Source organism: Triticum dicoccoides, chromosome 2B, assembly GCF_002162155.2.
Source record: "Triticum dicoccoides isolate Atlit2015 ecotype Zavitan chromosome 2B, WEW_v2.0, whole genome shotgun sequence".
Lineage (NCBI taxonomy): Eukaryota > Viridiplantae > Streptophyta > Magnoliopsida > Poales > Poaceae > Triticum > Triticum dicoccoides.
Window position 1 is genome coordinate 140,273,611 of NC_041383.1, and position 21,622 is coordinate 140,295,232.

The 21,622-nt window shown below is 40.3% G+C and overlaps 1 protein-coding gene across 1 annotated transcript; it reads right to left on the reverse strand.

Annotated features, from left to right (window-relative positions):
- Positions 1–4,973: 4,973 nt before the first annotated feature.
- Positions 4,974–7,576, reverse strand: LOC119362643. Its single transcript, XM_037627888.1, has 3 exons — positions 6,404–7,576; positions 5,917–6,158; positions 4,974–5,831 (listed from the first exon to the last, which is right to left on the reverse strand). The coding sequence occupies exons 1-3, from the start codon at positions 7,545–7,547 to the stop codon at positions 5,151–5,153; spliced, it is 2,067 nt and encodes a 688-aa protein (XP_037483785.1). The 5' UTR covers positions 7,548–7,576; the 3' UTR covers positions 4,974–5,150.
- Positions 7,577–21,622: the final 14,046 nt, after the last annotated feature.

The window sequence follows — 21,622 nt, forward strand, 5'->3', positions numbered from 1 at the left end:
GAGACAGTTGCCTCGTGTCCCTTTGGTCGCACCCCTTCGGCGGCTATATATATGTGTGTAATCCCATCATCAATGAGAAGAATGATTCACTTTTACTTCTTTGTCTCCCGTCTCTCTTGTTTTACATCAACACGTTATCAGCACGCTCTACCACCGAGAGAGATTTCCTTCGCTCCAAAGTGGCGGTTATAGAGGCACTTGAAAAATGATGGTTGTGGTTGTGTGCATGGTGGCGGCAGCCCACACACAGCACTCGGTAACTGGCGGCGGAGCCAAGACCCTGCATCGATTGCAATGCAGCGCGCGCTCGATGTCCTGCTTCTGGATGGCGTTCGTGACATCAAACGCTGCCACAGGCCATCCAGGACTCGAGCATGCTTTTGCATGCATGCATCTATCCAAGAAGTAGCCCGGTTTGAATTTCATTCTTTCCAATTAACAACGACTAACAGAATAAATATGTTGCCTTATGCATCATAAGGCATTATATCGATTCAGATCTCCGCATCTGATTATTCTATATTAGCAATCCCTGAGATACAAAGGAACTCAAGGGCAAAGGTTTGAAGCTCACTTCAACCTTCAACCCAACATCACCAAAGGTGATGAGACCCTTTGGGCACAGAGAACATGATGGCTGAATATGCCTCAACCGGCATGTTTGGAGACTATGAACAGTCTCTCAATCTCCTCAGTGATCAATATAATTTATGTCCATTTATGTTCCTCTAATAAGAACATGAGTATTGTTGTCATCATATATTGTATATCAGAATATATTGTATCAGCACTTTGGTACAAATACATTTGTATGTATTCTATATATCTGACTTTGATTTTCATTTTGATAATCTTCATGTCTATATATAGATTTCTATGGGGGTCAGTCCGATGAAAGATGATTTGTGCCATGTGGACATATGCACCACGAACTCTATACTCAGTGAAGTGGAATGTTTCCACTCTCGTTGAGAGATAGGAGATATTTTAAAATCGCTAGACGCAATGAGGTATTTGTTGGCTCAAGTCGAGTCATATTTACTATCCCCGTCGGTACTCGAGTAACGTTGGGATGCTTTCTTGCTTCCCAGGTTTAACTTGTACCCTACTAAACTATGGAGGTATCCGTCAAAATAGTTTCCATAGAGAAACTTATGATGACAACAAAGAGAAATAACTTCTCTTTACCATATGCAGCGGATATGGCAAGCACATTCTCTGTGTATCATCTGGATAACATACGACTCAACCGTAGAACATGTTGCATACGAGATAGTTTTCCAGAGTGTCTTGTACATGACAAACTTGGCATACTCGCCTTGGTCATCGAGACATTGGGTTGAACTCGAAACTATCAGCAATTCCAATAGTTTATGATTATTATGATGCTAAATTCTAACAACAATTGGATTTCATGTGCACAACAAGTGAAATAGGGAAGCTAATTTTAAGGCTCGCACACCTTAAAGTCGTTGAACCACTCAGACTCCTTGAATGCATCAAGTTGAGGTAAGTGGCTCTTCCCATCCATTGACTAGACCATTCAGGTGTTCCATGGTTCTAAAAGACATATCTACATGATGGTCTTAAGTGTGTGCTTTATTCACACAAAACCATTGGCTCATTATCCTGACATCGATTTCAAGCAAATCGAATGGATAACATTGCAGAATTTTCCTTGAGTGCTTTCTCTATGGCCCTTTGATGCAAGTTTACAAATTTGTCCTAATGTCTAGACTCAAAATGGTTTGGTAGAATCATATCCAAAGAGTTAAGCTCATTGCATTATCTTTACTTTGGAATTGCAATTTACCAACTTTACATTGGAGTCATGCGGTTTTACACACTCATGACAGAACTGCGTAATATTATTCCCCTCTATCTTTGAGTATTTCCTATCTACGGTAATTCGGTTGCATACCAATATCACAACCCGACATACATCATTGGCCCCTCAACATATAGTTGGAATCTATGTGTGGAATAACTGTATTTTTATCCATACCTCGAGCCCCTCGCATGGGGAGTTATTCAAGGCCAGTATGCTGATTCATGAGGAATATTTCCAGGAATTAGGGGGAGATTTCAAGTACCATAAAGAATGCCAGGAAATTAGTGGAATGTTCAACACATTTCTGCCTCAATTCCACGTACTCAAAGATCTGAACTATGCGTTCAGAAGATTTGCAACACATTACAAATAACCTGCCAGATTCATTTACTGACTATAAAGGTGTCACACAATCCTACATTCCTGCAAAGTACGCCTGAAAGAGCGAAGGTACCAAAAAAATCCACTCCACTCCCCGTTCAAAGCAACAAGGGGAGATGTATGGCAAAAGTACATCAAGATTCAGCTTATCACAATCAATGATATCAAGGCATGTGAATCAGTAAATGCAAGTCAACTTCACGATGGCAGACACCTAATGGGTAGTATACACCCAGTGGACGGGAAACCTCCACCAACCCAGGTCATAGTGCACACAATGGCCGGGACATCGGAATACCCGACTCAATCGCATTGGGAAATCGTGAGCAGTCACTATGGGTAACAATATTTCCATCAACTATATATTGATATATAGATTCTGGAGAATCATATAACCGTAAGTCTACAATTGTCGACATACATTTCTCAACTAGATTGCAAAAACCTTTCAAATGATTCAGATCCAAAGACCATGACCATGGCAAAGTGTGAACAACACTCGGACTGAACTCAAGCAAAGGGTATAATCTAGGTAGAAATGATTTTGCTCAATAATGTGGAGGTATTCATAAGCAATACCTACACCAGTTTTCTTCTGGAAACATAATTGAGAACAACGAGGTGGTGAAACAAAGAGCAAGTACTGTAGCACAAGGGTTCACGCAGATACCCAACTATTCTCCAGAGGTGGAATCTCTTTCCGATAACTTATATCATTGGCAGTACAAAATCATATATCTCTGCAGTTGATAGATGTAGTGATTACATATCCATGTGGGTCACTAGATTTAGACATATATGATTGATTCCCGATGGAATATCAATTTTGAATCGAAATACAAAATGCAACATACATTGTGTAAAATCAGTAAGTCACCATACGACTTATTGTTGTCGGTACATATGGTACAACTGACGTAGTGAGATCCTTATACACAAGGATTACTCCTACAACGATGATTATCCATGTTTGTATGTCTGCAATGATGACACATGTAATCATCTAAATGACAGAGTCTAAATGAAGGATTTGGGTAAACCAAAATACCGCTCGTTACTACAAATTGAGCACCTTCATTCATAAATTATGGTATACTATGTTGTCTATATCCATAATATATTGGAGAAATTCATTGTGGACAAATCTTATCCATCCATAACTCTCATGGTAGTTCATTCTCTAGACGTAGAGAAAGATCTATTTAGACCAAGAGATGATGAAAATAAGATATTGGGACTCAACGTTCCATAATGCCATTGGATCCACCAAATACAATTGGTTGGTACCCAAGAATATCTTTGGATATCTCCAAGACATCAAACATCTTGTCCTGGTTTTTCAGTTTCATAAAAATGTGAACACCGATATCATTGGATACATCGATCAGGTCCCCACTATGTCAGATCGTAGACAAGCTTAGGGTTCCTACTAGGTGTGGTAGCCCTCTCATGAAGAGTCTTTGAAACAGACCTCATGGCTACATCCACCAATCATTATCTCAACGATAATCTTTTTTGTTGCCCGAATGCAAACAAGTTACATAATAAGCAATATCACTATATTGCATATCTTGCAAGTCAAATCATGCGACTGGTTTCTTCACCAGGTCTCTACCAACTTCTACGTTCCAAAAATGTGTCCATGGAATTGGTATATGACGACTTCGAAATATACAAGAATCAGGGGGAGTATCTTCTTGAATTGTTCCTATTAAAAGCATCATATTATACTCTTTTTCCCTTCATGAGTTTACTTTCTTTTTGAACATCAGTACAGACACAAGCGCTCATATACACGCCCATACACTCACCCATATGAATGCACACACGCACACCCTATCCCTATGAGCACCTCTGAAAGACTGAGCCGGCATATCATCTTGAAATTTACGAAGTCACCGTAGGCACCTCGTCGTCGACGGGAACGTCTCCTCCCACTGAATGGGCATCACCGGAAATCCTGAAATAAATCCAGAAATAAATGCAAGCACCAGGATTTGAACCCTGGTGGGTTGGGATACCACAGTCCCTCTAACCATCCAACCACATGTTGGTTCGCTCATTAGTTCACTTTATAGGTTCTCATAAAGGTTTTCAATGAGGTAATATCAACACAAGACCATATGTCATATTTTTTGTTTTCCCCACCGGGGTTTTTAAGAAAGTATATGTGACATACTTATTATCGTCTAAACTCAATGAGTTTTCTCGTGTTGAGTTAAAAAGACAATAACCATTATATGTTGTATCATTTTCTTCTTATTTTCCCATTGGGTTCGAAGGAGTTTTAGCAACATATCAAACACTTATCTCCTCATTTTTTTTTCCCACAGGGTTTTTGGAGGAGCTTTTCAAGATGATGATACTTGCACTAACAAGCATGGATTAGGGGGAGTGTTAGGATATAACTAATCCTATTAATCCCTACTTTTCCTAACTGAGACAGTTGCCTCGTGTCCCTTCGGTCGCACCCTTTCGGGGGCTATATATATGTGTGTAATCTCATCATCAATGAGAAGAATGATCCTGTCTCTCATTTTACATCAACAAATCAAAGAGGCCCTTAGTATGTGTAGTGATTTTGTTATTATAAGGCTCAAGAGCTCCGAAATCCAAATCGGCTCTTAGGAGCTTTTGCTCCTGCACACCAAAAATGTTTTTTGCAAATGTTAATTTTTCTTTTGAAAAAAAATACATACATAAGACCATCACAGTTAAGAGGCAAGCTAGGCAAGCTAGTCTTGTAGCGTACAGGAACAAGTAGCAGACAAGTCCACGATGGAACATAGTGTTAGTACAGGAATAAGTAGCAGGCAAGTCCACGATGGAACATAGTGTTAGTACAGGAATAAGTAGCAGACAAGTTCAGGATGGAACATAGAGTATTCACACGACATCAGATGCATGGCTACATTTCCAAGAACATGCTAACCCAACTTCAACAAGCGTCTTTAACAAGTTTCATGAAAGGCATACATGTACTTAACTTGTTTCCATAAGGCTCTATAGATCCTCTCAGCTTGATAAGATGCTGGCTTTCAACAAGGAGGGACCAAGCAACAGTTATCTCCACTAAACAATTGCCAAGGTTACAACGTCCTTGACTTACGTTGCTGGATTGGGGTGTGAAGACGACACTTCCACTGAGTTCTCCAGCCCTCATGAAAATTGTGAGCTCTCCTGTTGATTTTACAGACACCACATTCCTCGACAGCTCGAGATAACACTCTTCATCCTCAGGCATTGTTCCAGCTTGTGAATCAAACAGCAAAACATGCTTAGGCGAGCCTGTAACACCAACTTCAGTTTTGTCTAAAGATAGTGCCGAGCAAACAATGCCATTTCCCCAAGGCAATGAGCCCTGTACAGCACAGACACCGAGGATTGTGGCTTGGACTGATTGTTCAAGATGCTCACAGCTTAACACTATTGTGCAAAGGCCCTGGAGGTGACTATCACCATGATCGTCATGATCATCATCATCATAAGTGAAGGCTTTACCGATCAATACTGCATCTTCAGACTGCACTCTGCCCTTTAGTTGTAGTTGGACTTCAATCATAACAGTGTCACCAGACATAATTGCACGAGACGGGCCAGTCAAGTGCAAAAAAGGATTCTGCAAGCATCATTATTCATCGTTAACTTGTCAACAAAGCTGCAAGCCGTAAGAAGAAGAAGAACAGGCAAATATGCGTTAGTACCTCTTCCGTAAGGATTTGGCAATCATCCCTAGTGCGAAGGAAGAGATGGTTGCGACGATGGTCCACAACATCTCGGGCAGCAACCACACCATATACATTCAGTGGCCACTCGAGGGGGATACCTTTTGTTTCTGCCACTTTAATGGAGTAGATCTGCATGGTCCTCAATAATTTAGCATCATTTATGGTTTGGCCGGCGTTGCCTGGCATGTAGTGGGTGAACTGCATGGGGCTGAATAACGCTGCACGCAACCAACTGATGTGTTAGAAATCTAACGTGAACTAACTAAAGAGCACACATATTGCTTTTAGGATCCATTCAAGAAAAACAAAGAATCAACATGTCAAGTAAATCTCTGCACTTACAAGACGAATTAGATTACTTTTTTTTTGGTTTTTGAAGGTAACGAATTAGATTACTTGAGACAGGGAAGTAGAACAAGAAAAGCAAACTAAGACCATATAGCATACATGCATGTTTACTCACTTGGGTCTTCAAAGTTGCAACCATTGCCATGTCTACGTTCCCAGTATCTACGATAAGCAGCCAAATAATACTCCTCAGCCTTCTTCTCCACCTCATATGTACGCACATCCAAATCCTCCTCCTCCTCCTCCTCCTCATCCCTTGAGAGGACATCTTCATCTTCCTTATTCTGCCTCATTACCACATCCCCATCCCTTGTGAGGACATCTTCATCTTCCTTATTCTGTCTCATTACCACATCCACATCCCTTATGAGGATAGCTTCATCTTTCTTAGTCTGTCTTATTACCCCTGTCAATTCTGGCACCCAATCACCAAGCCTGTCGATAACTGCTGAGATGGACTTCAATGTGGAGCAGCAGCGTACAAAGGACTCATCACAAGTAAACATGGAAATCGCTAGGAATTTCAATTCTGTCGAGGTTAGCTGACGCATGGAGTCCCACAGGCCATCGAACCGCCGGGAGAACAAACCTAATTTGAAGCCAGCCGCCCTCTCCTCCATCAAGGTCTCCGCCTGGGCCTCAATAATGTTTTTGACAGATGCTGCTATGGACATCGATATATTGTCCGGCAGCTCCTCGAACAGCTCCTTCATGGCCTGCAGCTCCTGCTCCCTGAACCGATTGAAGATCGATTTGCCACCGTCGCAAATCTTGCTCTGCTTATTCACGGATCTGCTTTGGCTGCTGGTCCTCTTGGATGACTTCCCTACAAATTCCATCTCAGCGTCCTCGGCAATCTTGCTCTGGCTATCCATCGATTTCATCGATCGGATCCTCTTCTCAGCCTTCCCTTTATTGCCGATCCAACAGGCGTTCTGCTGCGCGCGGATCTTCCTCTGGGTCTCGGATTCGGCAAGACGTAAGAGCTTCTCCAACAACTCAGACAGACCGGATTTCAACTCCAACAGATTCTTGTGATCCGCGGAGTCCCCGCGACATCCAATCGCAACCATCTTCTTCTCCTGGGCCTGGATCCAGAGGATACTCTCCTGAATGGAGTTTGCAGCCATGTAGACACCCTGATAGAGCTCCTCGCTTAACACGGACTTGCCACTACTTCTCTTTGAATGCCCTGCGGTCGCCGACTCACCGTCGGTCGCCCTTTCTTCTCCCCCCCGCCGCCAACCGCCGCCGATCATTTTTGTTAAGGGGAAGGCAAAGGCACCAGCTAGGGTTTCAGGGCACAGCGCAGGCGGGGATGGTTATATACAGCCTCTCGGGCTTAGCCCAGCCCAGCCAAGTGTATCGATACGCACCGGCACGCCTCAGGCCCAGAGGAAACCCAACTCCCGTTTTGTTTTTTCCGGAAATTCTGACGGTTTTTTCTGGGCGGTTTTTCCCCAGCACAGGTTTTTCGTTTTTCTCATTTTCTTTTAATTCTTCGTTTTCATTTTCTCTTTTCAATTTCGTCTTCTTTTCCCTTTTTCTTCTTTGTTTTTCCTTTTTTTTGTTTTTATCAAATTAGTAAAAAAATGTGATGAAATTAGTGAACTTTTAACGAACCGTGTACTTTTTTTGAATTTGTGAAGTTTTCAATTCGTTATTTTTTTAAAATTTTATGAATCTTTTTTTAAAATTTGTGTACTATTTCATTTTAGTGATCTTTGTTCAAATTTATGCACTTTCCTAGTCGTGAACTTTTTTCAAATTCGTGATTTTTTCCATATTTCATTAAACTTCTTCAAAAAATTGAACATTTTTTAAAGAAAATTTTAACTTTTATCTTTTTTTGAAAAAGTCATTGGTCAAGGATCAATAGGTCATCGGTTAATGGGCGGTGGTCCACCAGTCAAATTCATGAAAAAAAAAATCTGGTCCACCAGGCAAAACGGTAATCGGTCACGGCCCGCTGTTAGGCACATTGCACTGAAGAGGGGCTTTCCGGAGGAAGTCCCTATTTGAAGCTTATGTGGTTCCTAAAAGGAGTTAAATACATTGTGGATGCCTCAATTTGTCCTTTACTATCACTTTGGCACATAAACTTGTAAAATACTAGCGTGCAAATACAATGGTGTGTTGTTTTTTTAGTATCATTTGGAAAATATAATGAAAATACAATAGTGCTAATGTTTCTAAAAGTAAAACTTGACAAACTTTGACCAAATCTATAGAGAAAATTATTTATATCTATAATACCAAATATATAAATATGAAACTACATATTATAATGAATCTAATGATATATGTCTCACATTTTAGATGTAAATGTTTTTGTTCAAAAACTTGATCAAAGTTTGTGAGATTTGACTTTTAAAAAAAAACTACTAGCATGTAGTGTGTGGCGGCACGCCGCGCCATATGGATTGACAAATTTATTTTTCTCCGAAGTAGGTAACAACATATGTTGTTGCAAAGTATATGAAAATCATTTTGTTGATGTAGTTGTTTGTTTATTTCTTTTATCTAATAAGGGGAAGTTATTTGTATGTTCTGAAGGGGAGAAAAATTTAGCACTCCCTTTGTTTACTTTTATAAGACGTTGTCCACGGGTGCCCTCCATACCAACACTTTCCAAGAAATTTTATTATTTGATAACATAAAGTAATTTATTATTTGATAACGAAAAATCTCATAAGCAAGCATTAAACATAACTAACACCGAATAATGCACCACAAGTAGGATGTAATTCATTGCATAACTATTGACTTCCGTGCTTGCATAGGGAATCACAAACCTTAACACCAAAATATTCCTACTAAAGCATAATTACTCATCAACATGACTCCCATATTATATCAACATATCGCAAATCTATTACAAAGAATCAAGTTTATTTTGTCCAATGATCTTCATGAAAGTTTTTATTATATCATTCTTGGATATCTATCACTTTGGGACTAATTTCATATGTTGCTTTTGATAAGCTCAAACAAATATAAGTGAAGACATGAGCATCATATTTCTTTCTCTCAAAATAATTTAAGTGAAGCAAGAGAGAATTTCTTAAAAAAATTACTAACTCTCAAATAAATCTAAGTGAAGCATGAGAGCATTTCTTCAAAAATACTAAAGCACACCATGCTCAAAAAGATATAAGTGAAGCACTAGAGCAATTCCATAGCTCGTAAAGATTTAAGTGAAGCATAAAGAGCAATTCTAACAAGTCATAGCATATTTTTGGCTCTCTCAAATAGGTGTGTCCAGCAAGGATTCATGACTTAAAATGCAAAGCAAAACAAGCAAAGACTCATATTATACAAGATGCTCAAAGCAAAACTCATGATACGTGACGAATAAAAATATAGTTTCAAGTAAAATACCGATGGTTGTTAGAAGAAAGAAGGGATGCCACTCGGGGGGCATCCCCAAGCTTAGTTGCTTGATACTTCTTGAATATTATCTTGGGGTGCCTCGGGCATCCCCAAGCTTAGCCTTTTGCTAATCCTTATTCCTTCATCCATCGTAATATCACCCAAAACTTGAAAACTTCAATCACACAAAACTCAACAAAACCTTCATGAGATCCGTTAGTATAAGAGAGCAAATCACTACTTTAAGTACTGTTGCAAACCCATTCATATTTTATTTTTGCATTATATCTACTGTATTCTAACTTTTCTATGGCAAAAACTCTTCAAAGGAAACCATAGAATCATCAAAACAAGCACACAATACAAAGAAAACAGAATCTGTCAAAAACAGAACAGTCTGTAGCAATCTGAAAACTTCGAATACTTATGTAACTTTAAAAATTCTGAAAAATTAGGACAACATGTGTAATTTGTATATCAATATTGTGTAAACAACTCATAGCTTTATCACGCTTCTGTGATTTTTCAAAATTGTTTTTCTGGGTGCAAAAGTTTCTATTTTCCAACAAGATCAAATCAACTATCTCCCAACATGATCCCAAAGGCTTTGCTTGGCACAAACACTAACTAAAACATAAAAACACAATAATAACAGTAGCATAATTGTGTAAACACTCAAGAACAGCAAGAAAAAGACAAAAATAAATTTTATTCATTGGGTTGCCTCCCAACAAGCGCTATCGTTTTATGCCCCTAGCTAGGCATAATGCAAAGGATCTAAGTATTGTCATCTTTGTTTCTATTTATCTCAAAGATGCTTTTGTTGGGAGGTTTTGTAAAGACAACATAAAATACATTATCCATAGAAACATTAGCACTATCAAGTTGCTTCTCATCATAACCCCTTTGATTTCCGGCAGCAATCCAAGAATAGTGTTGATTAACATCGTTGAAGACTTGTTGGATTATATCTAGACAGGGGGTTCCTTTCTAAGATTCTCATCAAAAATATGATTATCCCCAAGCAAATGTCTTAGCACATAATCACTATTATAAAGAATTTCATCTATAACCCGCTTTTCACAATTCATGCCATAAAAATCAAATATTTCCCTAGCTTCCCGTATTATGTAATCAAATTCATTCATAAGAACAGGGGTAGCTAACTTCTTTGCTTTGGGATTCTTTATAATGGGTAGCCCATAAAACAATCTTTTCAATGTAGGATGGGTATGGATAAATTTATTTTCAAGTTTTAGAACTAGAGCTGAAATAGCTTCCACATAAGATTTAGTCCTTTTAAGTATAGGAACATCGTCAAGACTTAAATTTCCAACACAATTGAAAAATTCTTGGATACGTTATTTTCCTATAACATTCCCTTGCCCCAAAACAAAAGTTTTAGCATCCAGATTGCTAGATTGTTCCATTTTAGGAGTTAGGCCATTATCTGTTTCTACCATACCAAAGTCACTCAGGGTGACAAGTTCAAGCGAATAAAGATCTGACGAGAAAACGGCGAATGAAAAAGAGGGGCGAATAAAAACGGCAATTTTTTGTGAAGTGGGGGAGAGGAAACAAGAGCCAAATGGCAAATAATGTAAATTGCAAGGAGATGAGATTTGTGATTAGGAACCTGGTAGATGTTGATGATGTTTCTGTTGTGGAACGCGGTAATTTCAAAAAAAATCCTACGATCACGCAAGATCTATCTAGGTGATGCATAACAACGAGAGGGGAGAGTGTGCCCATGTACCCTCGTAGACCGAGAGCGGAAGCGTTTCAATAATGCGGTTGATGTAGTCGAACTTCTTCGCGATCCAACCGATCAAGTACCGAACGTACGACACCTCTGTGTTCAGCACACGTTCAGCTCAATGACATCCCTCGTGCTCTTGATCCAGTTGAGGACGAGGGTGAGTTCCGTCAGCACGGCGGTGTGGCGACGGTGATGATGATGTTACCGGCGTAGGGCTTCGCCTAAGCACTATGATGGTATGATAGAGGTGTGTAACTGTGAAGGGGGGCACCGCACACGGTTAAGAGAAACTTGTGTGTTCTAGGGTGCCCCCTGCCCCCGTATATAAAGGAGGGAGGGGGAGGCCGGCTATAGCGACCAGACCTCAAATAGTCTGTCTCTGTGCATCAGTGTCATCCCTGGATCGGTAATGCTGACACCTACAGTACTCAAGGATTTATAACAGAGTAGCAATCACACACTTATTACATCGAATGTCTCAAAAGAGAACTTCTTACAATAATATGGCTTAAGGCCATCTAAAAACGATAACAGTGGAAGGCTTGGAAGATAAAGTGAGTCCATCAACTCCAACGGCATCACTGAGTGAAAGACAACGACCTATGGCACCTTACTTGTTGTCTAAAAAGTCTGCAACATGAACGTTGTAGCCCGAAACGGGTCAGCACATGGAATATGCTGGCAATGTAACACATAGAGTAATGAACAGAATAATGCATATAAGGCTGGTGGAAAGCTCTATGGTTACAGTTTTGCATAAAGCCAATTTTGCCTACAACAAAGGAATAAATTTTATTTAACTATCATGGTGGTTGTTAAACATTGAGAAGGTTCCTCCAACTCAATCCCAATTAAACAGCATCATTAAACCCAACCAAATTATATTTAGAGTGATGAGATCAACATGATAATCCATGAACCAGATACTCAAGATGTCCATAACCGGGGACACGGCTAACCATTATTAGTTTGTACAATCTGCAGAGGTTTGCGCACTTTTCCCCACAAGACTCGAATGCATCCATTGTTGGAGATTCGAGACACAATCTTTCTGAAGCATTAACTCTCTACTCTGGATAGACAGTACCACCTACAACCCACTACATCTGCTAGTCTACCTCTTCAAGAGCTTCACGCAACTTACTCAACTATGCCAGAGCCCATATTGGCTTGTGGCTGCACACGAAAGTTTCTCGCATGAATAATCTTATGATCCCTTTGAGCCTGGGTGGCGGACCATAGGATGATCACACGGGTACTCGGGGATATCCTAGGACAACACTGGATTCTCCAGGTGCCCTGACAACCACTGGGTACTCCAGGGTGCCTCAAGCAATCCACCCAGATGTGTATTTAAGTAGCCACCTTAGTTAACCATTAATTAACAATGCGCACATCTGTCATGGATACACTCACCCAAACCACGTCTACGAGCATAGCATGGCAATATGAGCATAACGTAGAAGTAACTCTCAAAGGTTTGATAATAAACAGCGCAATAGGTTCTACCTCATCATCTACTTCCCAGAACCCACATATTAACCAGATCCTAACAAAGCAATTGTTTGAGGGTTGATCTAATGCAACAAAACTGGGTAGTAAAGAGGTATGATCAAAGTGTTACTTGCCTTGCTGATGATCCGTGAAACCTAGAGACTCGTAGTAGCACGCTTCGCACTCCGGGTACTCTATCGCAAACAAACAAAGCATACAATAAGCACTCGACTAGAAGCACGGGTAAAACTCAAATAAGATATATAACCAGAAAGTTCAACTTAAGAACCCCAGTTTGCAAAAAGAATCAAATCAAACGAAGCAACGAAACTCAAACTGCGAAAGAAACAAGATCCATTTACTAATCTGGACTTAAGTCCAATTTTATAGTACCAAAATATTGTTCAAGTTGATTAAACAGAAAGAGGACTTCGAGACGAAGATCTAGGCGCTTGAATCGCCTGATTCCGATAAACGAGCGAAAAGATAAACTAAAACGAAGATCAGGGAAGAAATCGCGATAAAAAATAATCGCGGAAAAACCCTGGAAAAAGAAAAACTGATGAATAGGCTAACGAACGAACGTTCGCTGTCTGCGGCTAACGGGTGAACATCGTTCGTTAAAACGAACGTACGGACAAACGTCTGCTATTTAACTAAACCGGAAAAAAATAAAACCGATCTAATAAAAACGAAACTAGAGTTTTCTATAAAAAAACCGAATGGTTTTCTGGGGAAAACCGACGGCGGCGGTGACTACCTCGTCGGCGGCGGGGTCGGTGGCGGCGGCGGCGAGCTGCGGCGGCGGGGCTTCGGTGGCGGTGGCGGCGAGATGGGGCGGTGGCGGCATTGCGCGCGGCGGCGGCGGCTGGCGGCGGCGGCAGCGGATCGAGGCAGGGCGGGGCTGGCGCTAGGGTTCGGCGGGGCTGGCGGGCCTCGGCGGCTTATAAGGCCGGCCGGGTCTGATTCCTAGGCGGGCACGACCCGGCTAGGTCGGTTTGTTTTTTTTAAATACTCCGACACGCAGAAAAATGAAGAAAAGAAATACTAAACGGACTCAAAAATCCTGGAAAAAAATTCCCCGTCCTCTAAAAATATAGCAGACAAAGTGAACATTTGTTTGGGCCTCTAATGCAATTTTGAAAAACGCATTTTTCCTAATTCAAATAAAATATCAATAAATCTCTGAATAAAATTCTTATTTGATTTTAATATTTTCCCTTCAATATTTCTTTATTTTGGGGAAGTCATTTTATCCCCTCTCTTTTATTTTCATATTGGAAATATTCGAAGAGAAAAATAATTAAAACCAAACGATCCTCTTTTCAAATTTGAGAAAACTCAAATATGAAAATAACGAAATCCCCAATTCTCTCCGTGGGTCCTTGAGTTGCGTAGAATTTCTAGGATCAACCCAAAATGTAATAAAATATGATATGCAATGATGATCTAATGTATAACATTCCAAATTGAAAATTTGGGATGTTACACCGGCTATCCCTAGGGGGCGCGCCCAAGAGGAGGAGTCCTACTAGGACTTCCTAGTCCTATTAGGATTCCACTTCAAGGAAGAGAGGGGGAAGGAAGGAGAGGGAGAGGGAGTAGGAAAGGGGGCTCCGCCCCCTTCCCTTGTCCAATTCAGACTCCAAGGGGGGGCGGCCTGCCCTGGCTGCCCTCCTCTCTCTCCACTAAGGCCCATGGTGGCCCATTAGTTCCCCCCGGGGGTTCCAGTAACCCCTCCGACACTCCGATTTTATCAGAAACTTCCCGAAACACTTCTGGTGTCCGAATAACATGGTCCAATATATCAATCGTTATGTCTCAGCCATTTTCGAGACTCCTCATCACGTCTGTGATCTCATCCGGGACTCCGAACAAACTTCGGTCATCAAAACACATAACTCATAATACATATCGTCATCGAACGTTAAGCTTGCGGACCCTACGGGTTCGAGAACTATGTAGACATGACCGAGACACATCTCCGGTCAATAACCAATAGCGGAACCTGGATTCTCATATTGGCTCCTACATATTCTACGAAGATCTTCATCGGTCAAACCACATAACAACATGCGTTGTTCCCTTTGTCATCGGTATGTTACTTGCCCGATTTTTAATCGTCGGTATCATCATACCTAGTTCAATCTCATTACCGGCAAGTCTCTTTACTCGTTCCGTAACACTTCATCCCGCAACTAACTCATTAATCACATTGCTTGCAAGGCTTATAGTGATGAGTACTACCGAGAGGGCCTAGAGATACCTCTCCGAAACACGGAGTGACAAATCCTAATCTCGATCTATGCCAACCCAACAAACACCTTCGAAGACACATGTAGGCATCTTTATAATCACCCATTTACGTTGTGACGTTTGATAGCACACAAGGTGTTCCTCCGGTATTCGGGAGTTGCATAATCTCATAGTCTGAGGAACATGTATAAGTCATGAAGAAAGCAGTAGCAATGAAACTGTAATGATCATAATGCTAAGCTAACGGATGCGTCATGTCCATCACATCATTCTCCTAATGATGTGATCCCGTTCATCAAATGACAACACATGTCTATGGTTAGGAAACATAACCATATTTGATTAAAGAGCTAGTCAAGTAGAGGCATATATACTAGGGACACTATGTTTTGTCTATGTATTCACACATGTACTAAGTTTCCGGTTATTAAAATTCTAGCATGAATAATAAACATTTATCATGATATAAGGAAATAAATAATAACTTTATTATTGCCTCTAGGGCATATTTCCTTCAGTTTCCCCGACAACGGCGCCATAAATTGGCACGTGGCCAGGAGACTATCTTGACTTGATCCTCCCTGGCAACAGCACCAAAAATTGGCACGTGGCCGGGAGACTATCTTGACTTGATCCTCCCCGGCAACAGCGCCAGAAATTCCTTTTGATGTCTGCTAGAACTACATCGGTATTTCCCCAAAGAGGAAGGGATGATGCAGCACAACAACGGTAGGTATTTCCCTCAGTGATGAGACCAAGGTTATCGAACTAGTAGGAGAACCACTCAACACCATGTAAACAGCTCCTACACACAAAGAACAAATACCTACAACCCGACGTAAGAGAGGGGTTGTCAATCACTCATGGGTAAAAGGATAGGTAAAATTGTAGTAGATTGGATAAATAGTTCTCGCGGGAACGCGAGATAAAGTAAATAAATAAAAATTGCAGTAGGGTATTTTTGGGTTTTTGGAAATATAGATTTGAAAATAAAAGCAAAGAAAAATAAATCTTGTAAGCAAATATGATAAAGAAGAGACCTCGGGGCCGTAGGTTTCACTAGCGGCTTCTCTCGAGAAAAATAGCATATGGTGGGTAAATGAATTACTGTTGGGCAATTGATAGAACTTCAAATAATCATGAAGATATCCAGGCAATGATCATTATATAGGCATCACGTCCAAGATTAGTAACCGACTCCTGCCTGCATCTACTACTATTACTCCACACATCAACCGCTATCTAGCATGCATCTAGTGTATTAAGTTCATGGAGAAACATAGTAATGCAATATGAACAATGACATGATGTGGAAAAGATCTATTTATGTAGAAATAGACCACATCTTGTTATCCTTAATGGCAACAATCAATACGTGTCTTGCTGCCCTTCTGTCATTGGGAAAGAACACCGCACAACCGAACCCATCACAAAGCACCTCTTCCCATGGCAAGAAAAATCTATCTAGTCGGCCTAACTAAACCAAAGATTCGAAGAAGAAATACAAGGCTATAAGTAATCATGCATATAAGAGATCAAAATACTCAAATAACTTCCATGGATAAAAACATAGATCTGATCATAAACTCAAAGTTCATCGGATCCCAACAAACACACCACAAAAAGAGTTATATCAATAGATCTCCAAGAGACCATTGTATTGAGAATCAAAAGAGAGAGAGGAAGCCATCTAGCTACTAAGTATGGACCCATAGGTCTACAATGAACTACTCACACATCATCGTAGAGGCACCAATGTTACTTACGCATAATGCATGTTCATGACCATTGTTGCTCTCTAGCTGTCCGCTTCTCAACCTATTTGCTAGCCTTCACCTGTACTAAGTGGGAATTCTACTTGTACATCAAAAACCTTGAACCCAAGTTATTCCAGATGAGTCCACCATACCTACTTATATGCGATATTAACCTGCCGTCGTAAGTAAATTTGCATGTGCCACCTCTAAAACTCCAAATAAATATCCTTTTTGTGCGCCTGGATCATTCATGGAACGACAAGAGGTGGTCGGTATCTTCCATGCTAAATAGGTTATTCTCAGGTCGAGTATTTATTCACTCACCATCGCACGAGAAAAGAGCGGTAATATGGATGCCCAACCCCAAACTGCAAAAAGAAAAGAGCTTACAAATAATCAAACAAAAACTCCCAATGGAGCTTACAAATATAACTACAAAAAGAAAAGAGCTTACTATTAAGTCTTTTTGCGTACTCGCTTGACTGATATCTTGAAAATGCCTCATTATGCAAAGTACATGAAAGACATCATCACTAATAAGAGAAAAATGCCGGAAGCTGAAATCTCCACCATGCTTGCTAATTATACTTTTAAGGATGGAGTACCTAAAAACTCGGAGACCCAGGAATACCAACAATACCTTGCTCCATCAAAAAGAATTATGTGAAAACTGCTGTATGTGACTTAGTTGCTGGTGTTAGTGTTATGCCTTTCTCTTTATATAAAAGACTTGACTTGAATAAACTCACACCTACTGAAACATCTTTTCAAATGGCTGACAAATCAACTGCCATACATGTCGGTATTTGTGAGGATGTGCCCGTTGTTGTTGCTAATGTTACTATTTTGACTGACTTTGTTATAGTTGAGATGCCCGAGGATAACAACATGTCGATTATCCTTGGTAGACCCTTCTTGAATACTGCAGGGGCTGTTATTGATTGCAATAAAAGCAAGGTCACTTTTCATATCAATGGTAATGAGCATAGGATGCACTTTCCGAAGAAACAATTCCAAGTGAATGGTACTAATGTTATTGAAAAATCCCCGACAATCACTATTGGTAGTTTTCATCTACCTCTACCTACTGTTAATAAGAAATATGAAATGCTTATTGTTGGGGACATTCATATGCCCGTTGAGGTAACTAAGTGATTTACGAGAGTTCTTTGGTTTCATGCTAATCGAAAGTGGTTGTTAATAAGACTTGATCAACCTTATTAATGGATCATTTTTGAGAGGGATGAAATTGAAGAATTTAGTGAGCACTACCTTCTGTCCCCACCTTTTGTTTTATGTTTTTATTAGTTAAATAAAATAAAATGCCATGTTATGTCTGTTTTCTAATTTTTTTGTGCAATAAAAATGACCCAAAAATAAAAGTTCTCACAATGCTCTGAAAATTTAATACGATTTTTTTTGAATATTTGAGAATTTCTGGTGCAAATAATATTAGAGGGAGGTGCATCAGGTGGGTACAACCCACCTCAGCGCGCTAGGACCCTAGGCGCGCCAGGCGCGCCCTGGTGGGTTTTGGTCCCCATGTGGGCCCCCTCACTTATCCCTTCAGACCACATCATCACCTACTTCCAGAAAAAATTCTCCATTGCTCTCTTTCTTGTGTTCTTGCTCTCAAACCTGCGGATTTCGATCTCTTTGCTCGAAGCTCCATTTTCGAAACTGTTTCGGGAGATTGTTGCTTGGTATGTGACTCCTCTGTTTGTCCAATTAGTTTTTGTTTTAGTGGTTTATATTTTGAATAATTAGCTACACTTGGTCCTGCTGTAGATGAGCTTGCATGTTGAATTCTTAGAGTTCTAAGTAGTTTGAATACTTTCTATGGCTTCTATGTGTCCCTATGAGTAGTTGCTATCAATTTTGCATAGTGTTGTTGAGAAAAATTTGTGCACTAAAAATTTCAGAATTTTTGTTCATAGGAAAAGGATGAATATCTTTAGGAAGTTTGCTTCTAAGAAGAACTCCAAGGGAGTTATTAGGGAGTCGTCTGACCGTGGTCTCCATCCTCGGAGGTTGGCAGAAGTACGACCGTGCGAATGGCTGCATACCCTATTCATAGAAGAGGCTGGAATCCTTCAGGAGTTTACACAATATGCTGCTAATGCTGACCTCACCGACTTCATCGCAGCTGAATGTGAACAGTATCATCTCCTCACAAACATCTTTGTTCAAAGTTTTAATATCCTTCCTAGGAATAATCCACCTGAGGTGCAATTCAATTTATATGTTGAACCCCATCAGATACCCCTTACTGAGTTTTGTGAAATATGCTTGCATCCTGCCGATTGTAGTTTGGCGGAGCCTAGGCCCGCAGAGTTTGATTTTTTATCGTACCTTGACAGTGGGAGATGAGAGAGGGGTGTCGGGTATCACTGCTGCTGGCTTGCATTTTCCTATTGTTCATTACTTTGCTCTTTTCATTGCAAAATGCTTGCTTGCTAGTGAGAAGGTTGGCACACTTAGTTCACCAGACCTTGCTGTTTTACGTCATGCACTTGAGGGCGACAACACTTATAGCTTGAGAGATATTGTGGCATGTCGCCTCCATGTTAATAAGTCCAAGAGTAAAATAGAGGGTGGTATTTTTGCTACTCGCTTGGCGGCTCACTTTAATGTTGAGATATGCCTTCATGATTACCCTCTGGCCAAGGTTTACCTAGATCACGCAGCCATGGAATACCACCATTTTATTGCACGAGATTAACCCAACATTCCTATTCCGTATAACCTGGTTTTCAGCGCTAACACTCGTGATATTATTCCATTGCCTACTCCTGCCTTGTTTGATCCTGTTGCCAGGGGCGGATATAGGATTATGCCTTAGGATATCATCGCCTACCGGAATGACCAGGCTGCAGCAGAGGAGGAGCCTCGGCAGTGGGACGCGTGGATGCCCACTCCTCAGCACCCCGACTATTATCCAGGCTACTGACTGCTTACCAAGTTAGGCCAAAAGCCTAAGCTTGGGAGAGTACGTGTTTCTCACCGACTTTACACTCATGTTCACACATTTCATTCCAGTTGTCGGTGTTCACACTTTTTCATTGTATTATCCATGCTAAATTTATTTTCTCGCTTTCTTCTTGTGTGTTTGAAAAAACTTGAGAAAATCCAAAAATATTTCCTGCTTCTTTTTTATTTTGTTTCTAGAGTAGTTAGTTGTAGCACTAAAAAGAAAACCCAAAAAGATTTCTTTGTTCTTCTTTTGCTTGTTGGGAGCTTTCCCGTGTAAATAGTTCTTCTCGTTTTTGCTTTTCACTTTTTATTTTCCTACTCAAGAAAGCCAAAAACTCCAAAAATATTTCAGTGTGTTCCTCTGAATTTCTTTTCTTTTTATTTGAGTCATACCAAGGAGAAGACCACGATGAAAATGTTGAGTGGCTCTCATATGCATAATTGTTGATCTAATAAGGAGCCCATTTTACCTTGTCTTCTCCCATTGAATAAAATGTTTGCAGATTCCAGCTTAGTCCACGGCACTCTTGCACTATTATTATTTTCACGTCATTCGGTCGTGCAAGTGAAAGGCAATAATGACAATATTCGATGAAGTGGTCGTAGCAGAGAGAAACTGGTATGAAACCGACTTGTTCTGTTTTTGTAAATATGTTTAACCTAGTGTCCATGATTCAGCCCATTATGATTAAACATGTTTGCAATGACAATTAGAGATTATAGTTTCTCATGCCATGCATAAGTACCTAGGAGTGGATAATGATTTATCTTGGATGTCAACATTGTGTTAAAATGATTGTGATGCAGTATGATGATATGGTATCCTACTCTGAATGTTCGAGTGGCTTGAGTTGGCACATGTTCATGCATGTAGTTGAATCAAAACCAACATAGCCTCTATGATATTTTTGTTCATGGTGTTCATATCCTACTCATGCTAGTGTCAAATGTTACTTATGCATAATGCATGTTCATGACCATTGTTGCTCTCTAGCTGGCCGCTTCTCAACCTATTTGCTTGCCTTCATCTGTACTAAGTGGGAATTCTGCTTGTACACATCAAAAACCTTGAACCCAAGTTATTCCAGATGAGTCCACCATACCTACCTATATGCGGTATTACCCTGCCGTCCTAAGTAAATTTGCATGTGCCACCTCTAAAACTCCAAATAAATATCCTTTTTGTGTGCCTAGATCATTAATGGAACGACATGAGGTGGTCAGTATCTTCCATGCTAAGTGGGTTATTCTTAGGTCGAGTGTTTATTCACTTGCCATCGCACGAGAAAAGGGCGGTAATAGGGATGCCCAGTCTCAAACTGCAAAAAGAAAAGAGCTTATAAATAATCAAACAAAAACTCCCAATGGAGTCAAAACCTTTACTTTATCGCTTGGGAGCATAGCTATATTTGTTGAGTCACTTGGGATTATTATCATATTATCACTATGAGGAATCTGAAGGATGCTAAGACTACTATTTTTCCTTTAAGACGAGGGGAGGTAAGGAACTGCCATTCAGTTCTGCTTTAGATCCACCTTCTGTTATAAGTAAACTTGCAACAACACCACATGCTGTTAATCCTGATATGTCGCAAGTTATTGATGATGCTACTTCTGCTATGATGCTTATGATGATGCTAGTACATTGCATGATGATGATGTGCCACTAGATGAATTTCTTGATGAACAAATTGCTAGAGTAAGACACCATGATGTTGTTGAA

Excerpts from the sequence above, each read along its gene's own strand:
- LOC119362643 (XM_037627888.1), bottom strand. The coding sequence starts at position 7,547 with ATGATCGGCGGCGGTTGGCGGCGGGGGGGAGAAGAAAGGGCGACCGAC. Across the intron at positions 6,159-6,403 it reads TTGCAACTTTGAAGACCCAA|CGTTATTCAGCCCCATGCAG; the intron begins GTGAGTAAACAT and ends GGTTGCGTGCAG. Across the intron at positions 5,832-5,916 it reads GCCAAATCCTTACGGAAGAG|AATCCTTTTTTGCACTTGAC; the intron begins GTACTAACGCAT and ends TGATGCTTGCAG.